The sequence below is a fragment of the Callithrix jacchus genome, chromosome 10, assembly GCF_049354715.1.
Source record: "Callithrix jacchus isolate 240 chromosome 10, calJac240_pri, whole genome shotgun sequence".
NCBI classification, from domain to species: domain Eukaryota; kingdom Metazoa; phylum Chordata; class Mammalia; order Primates; family Cebidae; genus Callithrix; species Callithrix jacchus.
This window is the reverse complement of record NC_133511.1, coordinates 127,940,891-127,962,392: the sequence shown is the minus strand read 5'-3', so window position 1 is coordinate 127,962,392 and position 21,502 is coordinate 127,940,891. Positions and strand designations below refer to the sequence as shown.

General features: G+C 53.0%; 1 protein-coding gene across 23 annotated transcripts in view; it reads left to right on the top strand.

The window, feature by feature from the left end:
• The window catches only part of SHANK2 (SH3 and multiple ankyrin repeat domains 2), a 720,394-nt gene that overhangs the window by 182,721 nt on the left and 516,171 nt on the right, over positions 1 to 21,502 (top strand). For all 23 annotated transcript variants that reach the window (XM_078341738.1, XM_078341739.1, XM_078341735.1 and 20 more), the window contains one exon: positions 6,164 to 6,280. In XM_078341738.1, the coding sequence (XP_078197864.1) occupies positions 6,164 to 6,280 (117 nt within the window). The remainder of the gene's footprint in view (positions 1 to 6,163; positions 6,281 to 21,502) is intronic.

Here is a 21,502-nt window from a genome sequence, read left to right as displayed (position 1 = left end):
GCCCTGTGCGTGTCTGTGTCCTCAGCTTTTCTCATATAAGTACACCAGTCAGATGGGGATAGGGGCCTCCTAATGGCCTTTTTTCTTTTTTTTTCTTTTGTGAGATGGAGTCTTGCTCTGTTGCCAGGCTGGAGTGCAGTGGTGCAATCTCGGCTTATTGCAACCTCCACTTCCTGGGTTCAAGCGATTCTCCTGCGTCAGCCTCCCAAGTAGCTGGGATTACAGATGCCCGTCACCATGCCCAGCTAATTTTTGTTTTCGTGTTTTAGTAGAGGTGGGGTTTCACCATGTTGGCCTGGATGGTCTTGAACTCCTGACCTCATGGTCCACCTGCCTCTGCCTCCCAAAGTGCTGCTATTACAGGCATGAGCCACCGCGTCCGGCTTGGCCTTGTTTTAACTTTCCTCGGGAAAGACACTCTTCACATAAGTCCCATGGTGAGGTCCTGGGGGTTGGGATCTCAACACCTGAATGCTGTAGGGAGGGCCATGGTTCCTGGGGGTTGGGATTTCAACACCTGAATGCTGTAGGGAGGGCCGTGGTTCAGCCTGCAGCACCAACCCAAACCCAGCCCCTCCGCCACCTGTGTGCCTGGGTTCACTCGGGTGCTTGGCCTGCCCTCACTGCTGGGCCTGCGGGAAGACCACAGCCAGCCTTTGAAAACCATGGTATGCGGGGCCACGGAGCAGCCGGTGGCTCAGACCATGTGAGGGGGCTTTGCCTGTGTTTGGACAAGACACTGCTCCTCCACTGATGGGCAGCCCGCTTCCTGACCCAGTGACTCTTTGTTGTGTGAGCAGTGGTGTCTCCACCTCTTGCTGCAAGGCATGTGCTTTAGGAGAAATGCCTAAGTGTGGTTGGGAATGATTTTAGGGGGGCACAGAGCTGAGCAGAATTGGTAGGGGGTTCATCTCTGCGGCTCCCCTGCAGTGAAATGACCCCTTTGCCCCCCCCCCCCCCACTTCCCGCCGCGCTCTGGTTGCTGTTCTGAGCATTGCACAACCCAGGGGGCGCTGTTCCTCTTGCCAAAGTTTTAGGTCCTGTAGCTGTATCACCAGTGTCCAGCAGGTGGCAGTAAAGGGCTTGAAAGAAGGAGCACCCTCTTTCCGAATTCATACAGAGTCTGGTGGTTGCTCAAGTTTGGGTGGGATTCTAAACACAGAGTTTCAAGGGGAGCCATCTCCATGTGCCCCCACCCAGGCCTCAGCAGAAGACTCAGAGGCAGCAGATGTGGGTGCAGTGCCCCACACATGCATTTTCCAAAAAGCACCTCGGGAGAGGGGGTACAGGGTGCAGGTGTCAAGGGCCGTGTGCTGCCTTCCATCCCGTTACTCTCCACCCTCCTGTCACCCTCCCTGCTGTCTCTCAACAGAGACCAGGCACCCCTTCAAAAATAAGAGAAGGGGGTTAGTGCTGCTTCCCGTGGGGGAGGATCAGTTTCTTCCCTGAACACTCTGGTAGCTATCAGTCTCTTCGTGCAGAGCGGTCACTACTTCGTTTTAAAATTGTAAATGACTGTTTCCATTTCCAGCTTGCAAGAGTAGGGCAAGGAACTCCTCCCATAGGCCCTTCATGCGGAGAGCACATTTGGGTTGTGCCCATGTCCCAGTCATGTCCCTGATAGATGAGGATGCAGTCTGGGACCCTGCATGGAGCCCTTCCGCCTGGGAGACTAACTCAGGCTTCCCTTGGTTCTCATGGCCGTGACCGTTTTGAAGATTTTGGGGTGGTCATTTTGCTGGGTGTGCTTGGTGTTTGCTCGTGACGGCGTCCAGCATATGCATGTGGCAGGAATGTCTAAGGGACGATGATGTGCTCTCAGCACATGTCCTCATGGGGGCACGTGAGGACCATTTACCTGGTACTCATGGAGGTCATGTGGCCCACCTGCTTGGGTGGGGTCTACTGGGTGTCTCCTCTTTTTTTTTTTTTTTGAGATGGAGTCTCACTCTGTCGCCATGCTGGAGTGCAACGGTGAGATCTCGGCTCACTGCGACTTCCACCACCTGGGTTCAAGCAATTCTCCTGCCTCAGCCTCCATAGTAGCTGGGACTACAGGCACATGCCACCATGCCACCACGCCTGGCTAATTTTTGTATTTTTAGTAGAGATGGGGTTTCACCATGTTAGCCAGGATGCCCTTGATCTCTCGACCTTGTGATCTGCCTACCTCGGTCTCCCAAAGTACTGGGATTACAGGCGTGAGCCACCGTGTCTGGCCAGTTTCTTCTCTTTTGATGCAGGGCAGGGAAGCCCCAAAATGGGGGCTTAGCCTGGGAGGGTTCTAGGCTTCCCCCAGGAATGAATTCAAGGGCAGGCTGGCGTATTGGATAGCAACCGTTTGAAGCCGCTGTCAACAGCAGCAGCAGAGGTACTGCTTCTAGCAGAGCGGGGCTGCCTCATAGGCAGCGTGCCCAGAGCTGCAGCTCAGAGGCCCTGCTGCACTCACATTTATACCCACTTTTAATTACATGCAAATTATGGGGCAGGTTTTGTGGAAATTTCTAGGAAAAGGGTGGTCACTTCTGGGTCATCAGGTCATTGCTAGGGAAAGGGGCGGGAACTTCTGGGCGTTGCCATGGCAACAGTGGCACGTTGGTGGGTGTGGCTTAGGGAAAGCTGCTTCTGCCCCGCCCTGTTTTAGCTAGTTCTCAGGTCCCACCTCCTGCCTCACTTTGTAATTCATAGATCTTTTGTGGTGATCTTTGAGACTGTGCAAAAATCCGTTTCTTCATACCCCTTTCACCTGCGAGTTTTGGCATCCATCGGCATTTCTCGCCAGAATGATTGCTATCACAGTTGCCAAATGGAGATTTCTAAATCCTACCATTGCTTCTACATTAGTCGAGTTTCTGTTGTGAAGAAAAGGTTTCTCTTCTCGTTTATTTTTTTGTATATTTACAACAAGGCAGACTTGCAGAGTTCTGTTTATCTAGGGGGTCATAATCTGTTATTATTGTCCCAGTTTTAGCCAGTGGGTGCCCCTTCAGGATGGCTCCTGTGTCCTCAGGACACAGCCCCAATGATTTTTTACCATTTCCCTTATTTCCGGCACAACAAGGTATTTCAAGCTCACCTAAGCTTTTTTCCTGCCTCAAGAATCAGCCGTTTCTCCAAGGAGCCTGGTTCTTTTTAGTGTGGGGTGGTATTTAGGAGCCAAGGTGCAGGTGCTTGGGGTGCTCATGGCTGCTGGGCTATTGCTGTCCTGCATCCTCTCAGTAGCCAGAGTTAGGGATGGGTAGACACGTGGGCATGTACATTTTCAGTTTTATTTGTCTCTATATTAAGAACTGTGAGTTTCTCATGACACTCCCATTCCAAGCCGACGCCACAAGGCATGTTCTAGTTTTCTCCTGTACTGTATTCATAACTTCCTTCTTTGACAGCGAGACCTGGGCTCCCGTTCTCCTTCCAGAGCGTCCTTGTGTGTGCAGTGCCCTCCGTGCACGTCTGTGGATCTGTGTGCCCGCCTCCTGGCTGGGATCCCCCTTACTCATCTGTATGGCAGCTGCATCTTCCTCAGCAGGCACAAGCTCTGTGCCTCCACAACCAGGGGTTAGAACAGAAAGAAGACACTAGCTGAAATGCCACTTGAAAAAAAAAATCACTGCTAGCGCTAAGACTGTGGGATTCTGGGTGATTGTTGGGTTTTGTTCACACTTTTCTGTATTTCCTGGGTTTGTGTGTTATAAAGCCACGGACACGGGTGAAGCGGAAAATGGAAGAATGCTCTTGGGAATGCCTCTACGACATACCCGCCTGGAGTCAGCGGCTCCGTTTTCTCTCTTTCCGTGGAGCCTATTTTGCCCTTGCAAGGAAAGAGTGCCCTGGCTCCATCTGACTGATGGGGCTTACAAGCTCATAAATTCAGATTAACTGGGGCAAGGGGAATAATGAGTGTGGATTAATTGTTCCGTGTTTTTCTGCTAAGATTAGTTGTCTCTATTGACCAAAGAGCAATTAAATTAAGCTGTAACAAAGTGTTGCCTCCCAGAAGTCCTTTGGGGAGTTCCAAATAGCCAGGGATCCTTCCGTTTAAGGAACACAAATCCCAATGCAAACTAGTGGGTATAGGGGAGGGAACTCTGCCTAATCTTTCAGTCCCTGAAATTCCAGAGTCAGTTGTAGCATGGAGGGGCTCGTACAGTGTCAGCTTGGCTATGTGCATGACTCTTCCCGTCTCTTCTCTTTGTCTCTCTTTCTTTCCTTTTTCCTTTCTTCCCCTCCCCGCACCTGCCACACTTCCCTTCTGTGTTGAGGGTGCCAGCAGCTCTAGGGCTCTTCACTTTTCTGCTCTCCACTCTGGAAGGAAGAAAGCATTTTTCCTAGTAGTTCTGACAAATGTTCTAGCTTGGGACTTGGCATCTTCTCTGAGGTCACACGGGCGTCCCTCACTGCGCCTGGCAGATGAACCCGATTGCTCCTGCCTGTGTCTTCTGCCTCTGCAGGAGTTGGGTGGGGAGGCCTTCCATGGACCTCTGAGGGTGGAGTTGGAGTGGCTCCCCAAAGGCAGACACAGGTGCAGTTCTCAGAGGAAGGGGCCATGGGGGCCAGGCAGGTGACAGCAGGGAGATCTGCAGCAGGGGTCTACTTTATAAATTAATGAGATTTGTGGGGGGCACAGTGATGGTAAATGGATATTTCTTGGGTTTCTTTTTTTTTTTTTTTTGAGACAGAGTTTCGCTCTTGTTACCCAGGCTGGAGTGCAATGGCGCGATCTCGGCTCACCGCAACCTCCGACTCCTGGGTTCAGGCAATTCTCCTGCCTCAGCCTCCTGAGTAGCTGGGATTACAGGCACGCGCCACCGTGCCCAGCTAATTTTTTGTATTTTTAGTAGAGACGGGGTTTCACCGTGTTGATCACGATGGTCTCGATGTCTTGACCTCATGATCCACCCGCCTCGGCCTCCCAAAGTGCTGGGATTACAGGCCAGGTTTCTTTTGTTACCAGCTCATCCAATTAATAGTTTCAGTATCTCCCCTGTCATCTTTCCTCATTATTAATCGCTGAGGTGTGGCTTATTCTCATGGACCATGAGAAGTTCACCTCTATCTGTCTCATTTAGCAGAAAAGCAGGATTCGTGAGAACCCCTTCCTGGGCTGCCACGGCACCCACTGCTCTCAACACCCCTCAGCTGCCTGCCCTTGGCAGGGGTTACCTCTTTTCCTCCCGACCTTGAGGGTGAGACGTGTTGGGTCAGGACTGACATTTCTCCAAGTCCAAGGTTGTGGCTTCATGTGGAGCAGTGTGTGGCTGGATGGACGCCCTTACCACCTGTGCAGGGACCTCCATGGCCCCTGTGGGTTTGGGCGGGGAGGGGCTGTGCCGGCTTACTGAGTGCTGACTGAGCGCCCAGCCTCTTGTGACGCCCTGTGGGGCTCTTTGTCCCACGTGATTCTCATCTGAACCCTGTGAGGGTTGAGGGTTGTTCCTGCCCACAGATGAGGCTGCTCATAGGTGCCAACGTGAAAGTTCTGATACATGGTTCATGCCTGGGTCTGTCTGACCCCTGAGCCCTGATGGTTCACAAACCACATGTGTTGCCCGCTAGAAGGTCTCCGAGAGGAGTTGATCGTATGTGGGTCTGATGTGCCCCTGCAGCCTGCGGCCTGCTTTGGAGCTGGACTGCATTAAAGCAATCGCGGGGCTGTCCCTCGCACGGAGAAGGACCGGACTCACTCCTGTGGATGCGGCGGAGGGAAGAGGCTGAGAGGGCCTCTCCTGGCCATTTCATGCCGCCTCCCTGGAAGGAGGAGCTTGGGTAACTGAGGCCAGGGCTAAGCATTCTGGTTTGCATCTTGTGCAGCTGGGCGCTGAGGTGGGGAGAAAGATGTCCTGTGCCTCTGGGCTCTAGGCCTCCAGATAGGGCTGGAAGGAATTTTGTGGCCCCTTCCCAGACCCCCTGTCTCACAGCTGAGCATCAGTCCCCAGTCCCAACATGAATGTCCTTCTCCCTGATCCACAGCCAGGGACCTGGCAGGAAGGCTGATATATTTGGAGCCCTTGCCCAGATGGTGGGTGGGTGGTTGGGGTCCGCAGAGGCCCTGCCCTGCCCTGCCTTGGAGTTCTGGTAGAGCAGCCGAGGGGCCGCTGTACTTTGTGTGTGCATGTGGCTGTTGTGTGGAGGGTTCCCGACTCACAGCCTGGGTTCTGTGTTTCAGGCCTGCAGGTACGGGCACGTGCAGCACCTGGAGCACCTGCTGTTCTACGGGGCAGACATGAGCGCCCAGAATGCCTCCGGGAACACGGCCTTGCACATCTGCGCCCTCTACAACCAGGTGAGCGGTGAGCATCCTGGCAGGAAATGATGAATACCGTGGTCCATTTCCAAAACAAAGTGCCTTAAATCGGCTTGGGTCAGCAAACTACAGAAGAAAATATAGGAAGCCCTTGCTTACATACCCGACGTCTGCCTCAGCGCCTGCTTGCCCGCCCCTGCCTCCTTCTTTCCCTCACCCAAACCACAAACGTTCAGTCTAAGGTGAAGGTTGACTAGCCTGCAAAATTGCTCGATTTGTCTGTTCTTATCAGCCTGCCCAGATAGTTGGATCCTAAGTCAGGAACTTAAAAAGCCGCGAAGCTACTAAAATTGCAGTGCATTGTGGGCTGCAGCAAAATGCAGCAAAGGACCCCTTAAAAACCACCTGAAGCCCCAACTCAACAACCAACAGGCAACGTCCGGATAACCTGTGACCCCATAGTGCTCAGCCTATGAGGATCCAGGGCAGGGACCTGCACCCTGGGGAATCAGTTCCTTGTTGAGACTGTGCTGGCTGTGCCTGCCCATCAGACACCTGATCTTGCAAAACCGTCATTAAGAGTCTCATTTTCAGGGCCGGGCGCGGTGGCTCACGCCTGTAATCTCAGCACTTTGGGAGGCCGAGGCAGGTGAATCACGAGGTCAGGAGATCCAGACCATCCTGGCTAACACAGTGAAACCCTGTCTCTACTAAAAATTCAAAAGATTATCCGGGCATGGTGGCGTGTGGCTGTAGTCCCAGCTACTTGGGAGGCTGAGGCAGGAAAATTGCTTAAACCCGGGAGGGGGGGAGGTTGCAGTGAGCCAAGATCACGCCACTGCACTCCAGCCTGGGCGGCAGAGTGAGACTAGGTATCAAAAAAAAAAAAAAGGGGGGGAGCCTCGTTTTCGCTGGTCTCTGAGTCAGTTCTTTAGGTTTAAATGGGTAAGTTCGTTTTTCACATGCTGCAGCAGCATGCACCCCAGCCAGCCCTAACCCCAGGGGGCACCGGGAAGGCCTTGAAGGGGGTATCTCAGGTCATCCCCCTCCGCTGCCTGGGTAGAAACTGTTACCCTATTGTAGAAGAGAGGAAGTAGAGCCCCAGGAAGGTGAGGCGAGCTGCCTGCTCACACAGCTGGTGCCAGAACTGGGCTCAAGGCTCAGGTCTGGTCACGGCCGTGCCTCGATGCCATCCGTGCCCCAGCAGATGCGTGAGGAGCCAGGCTCTCTTGTCCACCCTCCGTAGCTGGGATGCAAATCCTGCTCAGTTCTGGGGTTGGCCATCTACCCCGTTTGCAGGCCTCTATGTGGGACGTGGAGACGGGCAGATCAGAGTCATGAGAAGGGGAAGGACGTGGCGAACAAAGCCCCAGGATAGTTCTGGTACCCCCGCCAGGCACGCGTGGCCCCATCACATGACAAAAGCAAGCCTTCTGGCCAGGTGCAACGACTCACTCCTATAATCCCAGTGCTTTGGGTGACCGAGGGGAACGGATTGATTGGTCCATTTTGAGACTAGCCTGCGCAACATGGTGAGACCCCATCTCTACAAAAAATTAAAAAATTAGCCTGGTATGGTGGCATGTGCTTGTGGTCCCAGCTACTTGGGAGGCTGACGTGGGAGGATCACTTGAGCCTGGGGTTTTAAGGCTATAGGAAACTGAGATCATGCCACTGCACTCCAGCCTGGGTGACAGATCGAAACCTTGTCTCCAAAATAAAAATTAAAAAAGTAAGCCTGGGCTGGGCTTGGTGGCTCATGCCTGTAATCCCAGCAATTTGGGAGGCCGAGGCAGGCAGATCATGAGGTCAGGAGTTTGAGACCAGCCTGACCAACATGGTGAAACCCATCTGTACTAAAAATACAAAAAGTAGCTGGGCGTGGTGGGTGCCTGTAATCCCAGCTACTCAGGAGGCTGAGGCAGGAGAATCACTTGGACCTGGGAGGTGGAGGTTGCACTGAGATGAGATTGTGCCACTGCTCTCCAGCCTGGGTGACAGAGTGAGACCCTCAAAAAAATAGAATATAATTTAAAAAAGCAAGCCTGGCCAGGTGCAGTGGCTCACACCTGTAATCCCAGTGCTCTCTCTGGGAGGCACAGGTTACAGATCATGCCAACGTACTCCAGCCTGGGCAACACAGCTAGACTCTTACAAACGAATACATAAATAACGTAAGCCTTCCACCACTGCATGGGACAGATACGCCCCAATGTGCTTTTTCTGTAAGTGGCAAAATACACCATTTTAACCACTTTTAAGTGTGCTGTTCCATAGCATTAAGCCCATTCACATGGCTGTGGAATCGCCATGTGATTCATCTCCGAGACTCTCTTAATCCTGCAAACCTGAAATTCTGTCCCCAACAAATGATAACCCCCGCTCCCCAGCCCCTGGCAACTCCGTTCTGCTCTCTGTGTCCGTAGATTTTCCTGTCACAGGGACTCCATGTGAGTGGAGGCAATAAGCGTGAGTCCTTCGTGTCTGGCTTGTTTCACTGAGCGCGATGTTTTTTTGTTTTTGTTTTTTTTTTTTTGAGACAGAGTTTCGCTCTTGTCACCCAGGCTGGAGTGCAATGGCGCCATCTTGGCTCACTGCAACCTCCACCTCCTGGGTTCAGGCAATTCTTCTGCCTCAGCCTCCTGAGTAGCTGGGATTACAGGCACGCGCCACCACGGCCAGCTAATTTTTGTATTTTAGTAGAGGCAGGGTTTCACCATGTTGACCAGGATGGTCTCGATCTCTTGACCTCGTGATCCACCCGCCTCGGCCTCCCAAAGTGCTGGGATTACAGGCGTGAGCCACCGGAGTGCGATGTTTTCAAGGTTCATCCATGCTGTAGCCTGTGTCGGGATTTTTTTGTGTTTCCTTTTTAAGCCGAACGATATTTTCAAGCTAAATGATACTCAGCTGTGTGGTCCGTATGCACGGGCATCTGGCAGCGGGCCCGGCTTGCGTCCGCCTTTTGCGTGTTGTGGATGATGCAGCTGTGAACATAGGTCCTCAAAGATTTGTTCAAGACCCCGTTTTCATTTCTTTCGGGGAAAAACACCCACAAGTGGAACCTTGATGTGAAAAAGCGAATAATAATCTTCGCACTCTTCCCCGTAAGACCAAGTGGAAGAGCCGAGAATAGCAGGAAATGTATGTGTCTGGAAAGCACTGAAGGCTTGTAGGACGTGAGCCCTGCCCTCTGTGAGGCTGAATTCTAAATGACAAGGCCAAGTGACACCCCATCTAGTGTGTGCACCGTGGCCTCACGAGAGGCGAAGCAGGGTGTGGGGGCTGCTGGTTCCGCGGGAGGCGGGAAGTCATGAGGGTTTAGGCAGTGGGGGCAGCCTGTGGAGTGGAGCTGGTGAGAAGGGGCCCGGGGCTCGTGGGGCATAGGTGGGGTGCAAGCACTGCTTCAGGAGGACAGGGGCTGTTTCTCTGTTTCCTGGGTGCTCAAAGTCAGCGTAATTCCTGGACATCACTATTGAAGAACATTTCTGTCCTTTGCTTCTTTTTTCTCTTTCTCTGATTTCAGGGAACTTCAGATCTGGAGGGTGGCGAGATAGGGTGCTTCACTAAGTGACAGAGTGGCGTGGGGTGGGAGGGTGTGGCTCTTCCTCCTGGACGAACAGAGGGAGATCTCAGAGGAGGAGCCCTGCTGGAGGGCCAGGGCTCTTTGTGCCTGAGTCCATCCCCCGCAGGCCGTCAGCATTATCTTCCTGACCCAAAGCAGGGTTTCCATCCTGTGGACCTGCTGTGGCCTCCAGGGTGAAATCTCAAGCCTCACCCTTTACCCAAGCCATTCCCCAGCCCTTCCATGGCTACTCTCCAGCCCAAGCCTCCAGCCCCTCTGCTGGAGTCCCACTTTGCTTCTAGCTGTTAAATATTCTTTGATTCTTTGCCCTGGAAAACTCCTGTGCATCCTTCAAGACCTAATTCAGACTTCCTGCCCCTCAGTCAAGCCTTCTGGTAATGACTCCCTCACATAGTTGTACATTTTACTCTGCAGCCTTTTGCAAGACATAGCCAGGGTGAAATGTCCAGGACCAAGCAGTTATTATACCTTCCCTGTTTTCTCTGCTGATAACTCCCTTCCCCTTGGGTCCACCCGAGAGGAAGCACATGTGGATGCCGTCAGAGGCATAGGTGCCATCTTTCATACCTGGCACAAGGGAGCAGCCAGGCTGGCTGGGCTGGGTAGTGTTTCACCTGGGCTGTGAGCAGTGCTTGGCAGAGCTGCTGGCTTCCCCCCTCAAGGAAAGCACACTGATGTGGTTTGTATGCAGCTGTGTCCCTAGGCATGCCACAGCATGTGGATGCTGAAATATCTGCCTGAGTGTGGAGATACGTGTCTCCGCTGCATTAGGAAAACACATCATGAGTCTTGGCTGTGGCTGGGAAACACATCTGCACCAACATCTGCTTCCTAATTACTGCTTTAGATGGGAAAAACATCCCTTAATTTTCCCGTAGATTGCAAGCACATTTTATCTTGAAAAATCAAGAAAAGCCTATTTTTTTGTCATTTGAAATAATTGTGGACAAGATGGTATTTGAAAGTGTTGATGTTTCTTTCCTATTAGAAACGCCTAACACATCGTGATGATCTGTATTGAGCTCAACTCAATATCACTCCACACACCCCGTGCTCCTATGTGCCCTACACTTCAGCTGCTGGCTCCAGAAGGGTTCCAAGCTGACCAGGGCTCCAGGACATCCTCTCCCCACCTTGGGCCTCAGGTTAGCACAGGAGCCAGCTGCTTTTGCTATAAAGAGCCGGTTGGTGAATATTTTAGGCTTTGCATATCACACGGACTCTGTCATAGCAACTGAACTGCCATCGTAATGCAAAAGCAGCCACAGACAGTATGTAAATCAGAGTGTAGCTGTGTTCCAATAAAACTTTATTTACAAAACCGGCAGTGGGCCGATTTGGCTTGCAGGCCATCGTTTGCTAAGCCTTGGAATAGAAGGCTGCATCTGCTCCTCTCCCCCACCTGTCTGATTGATGGATCCCCCTCCCCGGGGCTGGATGGCTTCTCCTGCAGCCTGGGGGCCTCTGGAGGCAGTGTGGAGAGCTGTCCAACTCCCGCCTGTGTGTGCCCCGTCTTCTGCCTGGGTGGAAGTACCTTAGCTGGCTCCCCTGGTTTTGACTCCTGGCCTTGCATGACCTCCAGGAACCAGTGGGCAGGTCACAGGCTCTGGGCTTGGTTGCCCCTTGACCTCTGGCTACAGTGCGAGTCGGAATGTCAGCGAGTGGTCTAGGATCCAGCTTCGTGAATCCCTCTTACTCTTCTTGGGGTTCAGCGTATCTTCAGTCTCCTCCCTCGTTCCCTTTCCAAAATCTTTGGAGTGTCTTACTAATGTAGTTAAAGAAGCTGGTCCAAACCGCGCCTCGTGTGACTCCAAGAGAGGCCCAGCTTCGTGTCTGCATCTTCAGTCAGCGCCTGGGAGGAATGTGGAACCTTCACCTCTGTCCCACAGGCACTGCGTGTTGTACTTGACCCAAGCTTCTCCCCTTCCTGTGTCAGCAGCCGGGCACCTTGCTGTACTCACTCCCCGTCGTCTACACATGTGTGAGGCGTGTGGTTGCATGAGAGCAGGCACTGTGCAGGCAGCAGAAACCACTCTGGCAACTGTAAGCAGAAGGGGTGCCTTACAGGGCACACACAGGGCGTACAGGGAGTAGAGTTGAACAGTAGGCTGTCCAGGGGTGGGACAATCAGGACAGGGTTCAAGGAAGGGAGTTGGGAGGCAGCCTTGGGGGAGTGGCACAGTCACGCAAGAAGCATGGAGGTCTGGGTTCCATCGGCTAAACCATTGCCTTGCTGTGCTGTGCTGGACAGCCTGTCGCCTCTCCAGGGCCCTGAATGCCTCATCTGCAATGTGGGGATGATTCTACTGAATTCACAGCGTTGCTAAGAGGCTAAAAATAGAACACAAATCTATGCTAATATGGGATTCGTGGCACATAGTGGATGCTCAGCAAATCGTGGCTGTGATGATAGTAGTGGTGGTGGTGGTGATGAAGGTGGTGATGGTGACGGTGCTGACGATAGTGGTGGTGATGAGGGAGGTGGTGATAATGATGAAGGCAGTGATGGTGGTGGTGGTGATGGAGGTACTGATGAAGGTGGTGATGATGGTGGTGATGATGGTGACGGTGCTGATGATAGTGGTGACGATGAGGGTAGTGGTGAAAATGATGGAGGTGTTCATGATGAAGGCAGTGATGGTGGTGGTGGTGATGGAGGTACTGATTAAGGTGGTGATGATGGTGGTCTTGGTGATGGTGATGGTGCTGATGGTGGTCATGGTGACAATGATGGTGGTTGATGGTTGTGATGGTGGTGATGGTGGTCATGGTGACTGATGGTGCTGATGGTGGTGATGATGGTGCTTGTGGTGGTGGTTGATGGTTGTGATGGTGATGGTAATCAAGGTGATGGTGCTGATGGTAGTGATGGTAATCAAGGTGATGGTGCTGATGGTAGTGATGGTAATCAAGGTGATGGTGCTGATGGTGGCCATGGTGACAGTGATGGTGCTGATGGTAGTGATGGTAATCAAGGTGATGGTGCTGATGGTAGTGATGGTAATCAAGGTGATGGTGCTGATGGTAGTGATGGTAATCAAGGTGATGGTGCTGATGGTGGCCATGGTGACAGTGATGGTGCTGATGGTAGTGATGGTAATCAAGGTGATGGTGCTGATGGTAGTGATGGTAATCAAGGTGATGGTGCTGATGGTAGTGATGGTAATCAAGGTGATGGTGCTGATGGTGGCCATGGTGACAGTGATGGTGCTGATGGTAGTGATGGCAATCAAGGTGATGGTGCTGATGGTAGTGATGGTAATCAAGGTGATGGTGCTGATGGTAGTGATGGTAATCAAGGTGATGGTGCTGATGGTGGCCATGGTGACAGTGATGGTGCTGATGGTAGTGATGGTAATCAAGGTGATGGTGCTGATGGTCATGGTGGTCATGGCGATGGTGGTTGGGGTGATGGTAATTATGGTGATGGTGATGATGGTGATGGTGAAGATGGTGGTGACAGTGGTGGTGATGGTAATCACAGTGATGGTGATGATGGTAATCAAGGTGATGGTGGTTGATAGTGATGGCACTGATGGTGGTGGTGAGGTTGGTCATGGTGATAGTGATGGTTGTGATGATGGTGGTGGTTGATAGTGATGATGGTGATGGTGATGGCAATGTACCAGAATAAATGAGGTTTGTAACTGAGCTGTAACCTCCATATTGGAATTACCCCAATAACCTGTGCATAGCACAGATGCTAGGCTTCCAACCCATAACTCAGAATTCCAGTGATGCTGAGAAATCTGCAGAGCAGCAGCTGGCTCTACTGTGAGACAGCACTGGCATACCAGACTCCATGCTCACTAAGGTCTCTTTCCTTTCTGCCTCCACAGAGCATGGCCAAAGTCACTATGGCATCTAATGGTGGCTTGACAAGTCTCCTCCCTGAACGTGGCCTGTAGTCACCAAATACAGTCATGGTGGCAGTGGGGGTGTTCCCTTGTGGAGCTGGGGAACTTGCCACACAAAGGCATTCTATTTGTCTTGCCTAGATTTTCAGATTCTTCCAGTCTCCTTGGATGAGTCTTATAGCCCTTGAGCTTTTCTGCTACAGACACTGGGGGGGGGTGGTCAAAGTGGAGTCTTCTGTTGTCTCGGACTGTGTCATGCATGGCTGGGTATTTAAGGTTCACAGCTTCTGGGTGCTAAATACCAGGAGTGTCTGTCACTCAGTGTGCCACGGAGAGTACTTTTGTACATCACCCCTCCCTCTTTCTACTTGTAGATTAGGTCACATTACTAATGATGATGGCAATGCTGCTGATGATAGTGACAGTGATCATGTTGATGGTGAGTGATGGCAGGTGATGACGGTGGTGATGATTGTGATGGTGGTGATGTTGCTGGTGGTGATAGGGATGGTGATGGTGGTGACAGTGGTAGTGGTGGTGGTGATGGTGGTGAGGATGGTGGTCATAGTGGTAGTGATGATGGTCATATTGATGGTGAGTGCTGCTGGTGATGGTGATATGGATGGTGATAGTGGTGATGGTCATGTAGATGGTGAGTGATGGTGGTAGTGGTGACATTGATGATGGTCGTATTGATGGTGAGTCATGCAGCATCACCATGATGGTGATGATGATGGTGGTGAGGATGATGGTGATTGGATGATAGGGATGGTGATGATAGTGGCAGTGGTAGTGGTGGTGGTGATGGTGGTGAGGATGGTGGTCATAGTGGTAGTGATGATGGCCATATTGATGGTGAATGATGCTGGTGATGGTGATATGGATGGTGATGGTGGTGACAGTGGTAGTGGTGGTGGTGATGGTGGTGAGGATGGTGGTCATAGTGGTAGTGACGATGGCCATATTGATGGTGAATGATGCTGGTGATGGTGATATGGATGGTGATAGTGATGATGGTCATGTAGATGGTGAGTGATGGTGGTAGTGGTGATATTGATGATGGTCATATTGATGGTGAGTCATGCAGATGATGGTGATGATGATGGTGGTGATGATGATAGTGATTGGATGATAGGGATGGTGATGATAGTGGCAGTGGTGGTGGTGGTGGTGATGGTGGTGAGGATGGTGGTCATAGTGGTAGTGATGATGGTCATATTGATGGTGAGTGATGCTGGTGATGGTGATATGGATGGTGATAGTGGTGATGGTCATGTAGATGGTGAGTGATGGTGGTAGTGGTGACATTGATGATGGTCATATTGATGGTGAGTCATGCAGCATCACCATGATGGTGATGATGATGGTGGTGAGGATGGTGGTAATGATGATAGTGATTGGATAATAGGGATGGTGATGATAGTGGCAGTGGTGGTGGTGGTGAGGATGGTGGTGATGGTGGTAGTGACGATGGTCATATTGATGGTGAGTGATGCAGGTGATGGTGATGATGATGGTGATGATGATGGTGGTGATGATAGTGATTGGATGATATGGATGGTGATGATAGTGGCAGTGGTGGTGGTGGTGATGGTGGTGATGATGGTGATGATAGTGATGGTGGTAGTGGTGGTGGTGATGGTGATAGTGACGATGGTCATATTGATGGTGAGTGATGCAGGTGATGGTGATGGTGGTGATGATGATGGTGATTGGATGATATGGATGGTGATGATAGTGATGGTGGTGGTGGTAGTGGTGATGGTGGTGAGGATGGTGGTGATGGTGGTAGTGACGATGGTCATATTGATGGTGAGTGATGCAGGTGATGGTGATGATGATGGTGGTGATGATGATAGTGATTGGATGATATGGATGGTGATGATAGTGGCAGTGGTGGTGGTGGTGATGGTGGTGATGATGGTGATGATAGTGATGGTGGTAGTGGTGGTGGTGATGGTGATAGTGACAATGGTCATATTGATGGTGAGTGATGCAGGTGATGGTGATGGTGTTGCTGGTGATGGTGATGATGATGGTGATTGGATGATAGGGATGGTGATGATAGTGATGGTGGTAGTGGTGGTGGTGATGGTGATAGTGACAATGGTCATATTGATGGTGAGTGATGCAGGTGATGGTGATGATGGTGGTGATGATGATGGTGATTGGATGATAGGGATGGTGATGATAGTGGCAGTGGTGGTGGTGGTGGTGATGGTGAGGATGGTGGTGATAGTGGTAGTGATGATGGTCATATTGATGGTGAGTGATGCAGGTGATGGTGTTGCTGGTGATGGTGATGGTGGTGGTGGTGGCAATGGTGATGGTGATAGTGACAGTGGTCATACTGATGGTGAGTGATGGTGGTGGTGTTGGTGCTGTGATACTGGTGGTGTGATTGTGGTTGTGATGATGGCGATGGTGACAGTGATGATGGTCATACTGATGGTGACTGATGTGGATGTCAGTGATGGTGGTGATGATGATGATATTGATGATGTTAATGATATTTCTGTAACAAGCCTCTCCTTATTAAATCTAGAAGCACCCAGGTGTATGGATTGTTACATGTGTTTATCAGTTTTAGGCAGGCCTTACCACCTCCACACTTGAAATAAAATACACTGTGATCAGAATATTCTCTCTTGTTTTATGAAATCACCTACTTAGGGCTTTGAGTGTAAGCATCAAATTGTGTCTAATCTGTCAGCCATTCACCTCATCCAGGCTTTCTGGGAGCTCCAGAGGGAGGGGAGCAGCCTGGGGTTCATTTTTCTGCCCTGGATGATGAAGGAGTAAAGACAGTTTTAAATATCAGAGGTGACTAGGCTAGGCAAATTTGTCTGGAAGATAAAAAATAACATAAAATAGAAAACAGCCTGCCTCTCTTTGGTTCCAGCCCGAGCCAAGGTAGGAAGACACGGTGTTTTCTGTTTGCATCTGTGCCCTTGCTGGTGTCTCGTGGAGCACCTCTCTGCTCTGCGGGAGCTCCCGCAGGGCCATCGTGGGGTGATGGCCCCCTGAGCATTGGGCATTGTGGGTGTGGGTCTTGCTGAATGTAGTTGGCATCCACACGCCCTTTCCTTCGCCTCCCCCAACTCTGGTGGGTGGCTTGGTTGGCTTTCCCATTACATAGGTCAGAAGACCCAGGAGTGGTCAAAGGCTGCCCTGTTAGTGAATGGGGAAACCAGGCTTCCAACCCACATCCTGTGGATGCATGCCCATAACCCTCTGATTGGGGAAGAGGACCTCTGCAGGGCACAGGCCAGGCAGAAGCACCCCTGCCCTTGGTACTGAGGGGCATACTCTTACTTACCCTGGCCCTTACTTAGCGGCACAGCTCTTCAAGGGGAAGGCTGGTCTGGGGACAGGCTCCAGCCCCACCCCGATGACACCACTGGTCTGGGGACAGACTCCAGCCCCGCCCCGATGACACCGCTGGTCTGGGGACAGGCTCCAGCCCCGCCCCATGACACCAGCATCCCAGCCCCTCCCCATTTTCCTCACGCAGACAGCTTAGTAGTTCTTACATTTATGGTGATGATGGTGGTGGTTGATAGATTGATGGCTACCCAAACCGCCTTATTTCAAAAGATAATTTAGCGTGAACACAAACTCGTGACTACAATTTGGAGGATGCAATAATTGTGTCTATGACATTTAAGTGAAAAAAGTGTTGGTGCTGTTGGAAGGAAGGGGCCTCATGGGGCCTGGAGTTCCCCGGTTAACATCCTTACTGCAGAGTTGTCTGTGTGCCCATGGACACATCTGCCACCAGGTTTCTGCTTCTAGCCTACACCTTCTCTGTCTCCATGCCCATTTGCTTATGGAGACATCCACTTCTGTGTCCAGACGCACCCTTGTATTGACGTGCCCCCCACTTTCCCCCTCACTGCACACCTTCCCGGGAGAGTTCTGCACCCCCCTCCCACCTTTCCCCTCACTGCACACCTTCCTGGGAGAGTGCTACACCCCTCCCACCTTCCCCCTCACTGCACACCTTCCAGGGAGAGTTCTGCACCCCCTCCCACCTTCCCCCTCACTGCACACATTCCCTGGAGAGTTCTACACCCCCCTCCCACCTTCCCCTTCACTGCACACCTTCCTGGGAGAGTTCTACACCCATCCCAGCTTCCCCCTCACTGCACACCTTCCTGGGAGAGTTCTACACCCATCCCAGCTTCCCCCTCACTGCACACCTTCCTGGGAGAGTTCTGCACCCCCCTCCCACCTTCCCCCTCACTGCTCATCTCCCCGATAGAGTTCTACACCCCTCCCACCTTTCCCCTCACTGCACACATTCCCCGGAGAGTTCTACACCCCTCCCACCTTCCCCCTCACTGCACACCTTCCTGGGAGAGTTCTACACCCCTCCCACCTTCCTCCTCACTGCACACCTTCCCGGGAGAGTTCTACACCCCTCCCACCTTCCCCCTCACTGCACACCTTCCCGGGAGAGTTCTACACCCCTCCCACCTTCCCCCTCACTGCACACCTTCCCGGGAGAGTTCTACACCCCTCCCACCTTCCCCCTCACTGCACACCTTCCTGGGAGAGTTCTACACCCCTCCCACCTTCCCCCTCACTGCACACCTTCCTGGGAGAGTTCTACACCCCTCCCACCTTCCCCCTCACTGCACACATTCCCTGGGAGAGTTCTGCACCCCCCTCCCACCTTCCCCCTCACTGCACACCTTCCTGGGAGAGTTCTACACCCCTCCCACCTTCCCCCTCACTGCACACCTTCCTGGGAGAGTTCTACACCCCTCCCACCTTCCCCCTCACTGCACACCTTCCTGGGAGAGTTCTACACCCCTCCCACCTTCCCCCTCACTGCACACCTTCCTGGGAGAGTTCTACACCCCTCCCACCTTCCCCCTCACTGCACACCTTCCTGGGAGAGTTCTACACCCCCCTCCCACCTTCCCCCTCACTGCACACATTCCCTGGGAGAGTTCTACACCCCCTCCCACCTTTCCCCTCACTGCACACCTTCCCGGGAGAGTTCTGCACCCCTCCCACCTTCCCCCTCACTGCACACATTCCCCGGAGAGTTCTACACCCCCTCCCACCTTTCCCCTCACTGCACACCTTCCTGGGAGAGTGCTGCACCCCTCCCACCTTCCCCCTCACTGCACACATTCCTGGGAGAGTTCTACACCCCTCCCACCTTCCCCCTCACTGCACACCTTCCTGGGAGAGTTCTACACCCCTCCCACCTTCCCCCTCACTGCACACCTTCCTGGGAGAGTTCTACACCCCTCCCACCTTCCCCCTCACTGCACACCTTCCTGGGAGAGTTCTACACCCCTCCCACCTTCCCCCTCACTGCACACCTTCCTGGGAGAGTTCTACACCCCTCCCACCTTCCCCCTCACTGCACACCTTCCCGGGAGAGTTCTACACCCCCCTCCCACCTTCCCCCTCACTGCACACATTCCCTGGGAGAGTTCTACACCCCCTCCCACCTTTCCCCTCACTGCACACCTTCCCGGGAGAGTTCTGCACCCCTCCCACCTTCCCCCTCACTGCACACATTCCCCGGAGAGTTCTACACCCCCTCCCACCTTTCCCCTCACTGCACACCTTCCTGGGAGAGTGCTGCACCCCTCCCACCTTCCCCCTCACTGCACACATTCCTGGGAGAGTTCTACACCCCTCCCACCTTCCCCCTCACTGCACACCTTCCTGGGAGAGTTCTACACCCCCCTCCCACCTTCCCCTTCACTGCACACCTTCCCGGGAGAGTGCTACACCCCTCCCACCTTCCCCCTCACTGCACACCTTCCCGGGAGAGTTCTACACCCCCCTCCCACCTTCCCCTTCACTGCACACCTTCCCGGGAGAGTGCTACACCCCTCCCACCTTCCCCCTCACTGCACACCTTCCCGGGAGAGTTCTGCACCCCTCCCACCTTCCCCCTCACTGCACACCTTCCCGGGAGAGTTCTACACCCCTCCCACCTTTCCCCTCACTGCACACATTCCCGGGAGAGTTCTGCACCCCTCCCACCTTCCCCCTCACTGCACACATTCCCCGGAGAGTTCTACACCCCCTCCCACCTTTCCCCTCACTGCACACCTTCCTGGGAGAGTTCTGCACCCCTCCCACCTTCCCCCTCACTGCATACCTTCCTGGGAGAGTGCTACACCCCTCCCACCTTCCCCCTCACTGCACACCTTCCTGGGAGAGTTCTGCACCCCTCCCACCTTCCCCCTCACTGCATACCTTCCTGGGAGAGTGCTACACCCCCCTCCCACCTTTCCCCTCACTGCACACCTTCCCGGGAGAGTTCTGCACCCCTCCCACCTTTCCCCTCACTGCACACCTTCCTGGGAGAGTTCTGCACCCCCGTCCCACCTTCCCCCTCACTGCTCATCTCCCCGGTAGAGTTCTACACCCCTCCCAACTTCCCCCTCACTGCACACCTCCCTGGGAGAGTTCTACACCCATCCCAGCTTCCCCCTCACTGCACACCTTCCTGGGAGAGTTCTACACCCATCCCAGCTTCCCCCTCACTGCTCATCTCCCCGGTAGAGTTCTACACCCCTCCCACCTTCCCCCTCACTGCACACCTCCCAGAGAGATTTCTGTACACCCCCCCTCCCACCTTCCCCCTCACTGCAAATCTTGGTACAGTTCTACACCCGCCAACCTTCCCCCCTCACTGCTCATCTCCCCAGGAGAGTTCTGCACACATACTCCCCCACCTTCCTTACTCACTACTCATCTCCCCTCCACTCCCCTCCACTCCCCTCCTCTCCCCTCCTCTCCCCTTCTCTCCCCTTCTTGCTCTGTCACCCAGGCTAGAGTGCAGTGGCACAATCACAGCTTACTGTAGCCTCAACCTCTTGGGCTCAAGGGATCCTCCCACCTCAGCCTCCTTAGTACCTGGGACTATAGGCATGCACCACCACCCCTGGCTAATTTTTTATTTTCTGAGATGGAATCTTGCTCTGTCGCCCAGGCTGGAGTGCACTGGCGTGGTCTTGACTCACTGCAACCTCCACCTCCCGGGCTCAAGTGATTTTCCTGCCTCAGCTTCCCAAGTAGCTTGGATTATAGGTGCACACCACTACGCCCAGCTAATTTTTGTATCTTTAGTAGAGATGGGATTTCACCATGTTGGCCAGGATGGTCTCAATCCCTTCACCTCGTGATCCACCCGCCTCAGCCTCCCAAAGCGCTGGGATTACAGGTGTGAGCCACCGCGCCCGGCCTAATTGTTTTTTCATTTTATGTAGGGATGGGGTCTTGCCTTGTTGCCCAGGCTGGTCTCAAACTCCTGGACTCAAGCGATCCTCCCACCTCAGCCTCCCCAAGTGTGAAATTGTGAGCCACCATGCCCAATCTATAATAGGGAATTGTCAGGAAAAGTTCTTGATGAGAAGTAAGAGGAGTTGGGAAGAGCATCCCCAGGCTCTTCCCTTCTGAACTCCGATTCGCCAGGCCGCTCTCAGCCATCTGGGTTTTGTGGGTGCCGGGTCGTTCTTCCAGACTACGGGGCCAGCCCTCATGTCTCCACTGATGCCTACTCCCTGGGGTCCCTCCGCCCTTGCTGCTTTCTTTCCTGTCTCCAGATGGGAACTGGCGGAAAGGCATCATCCCACCCTCCTGGCTTATGGTCTCGGAGACTCTTCCTCCTTTCCTTTTTCTCTCTTACCAAAGCAAAAAGCAAACTGGTTGCTCACTGTAGTCTGATAATACTGTGATTTAAACGAAGACTCTGGGCTGGGTACAGTGACTCACACCTGTAATCTCGGTACTCTGGGAGGCCAAGGTGGACAGATCACTTGAGCCTGGGAGATCAAGACC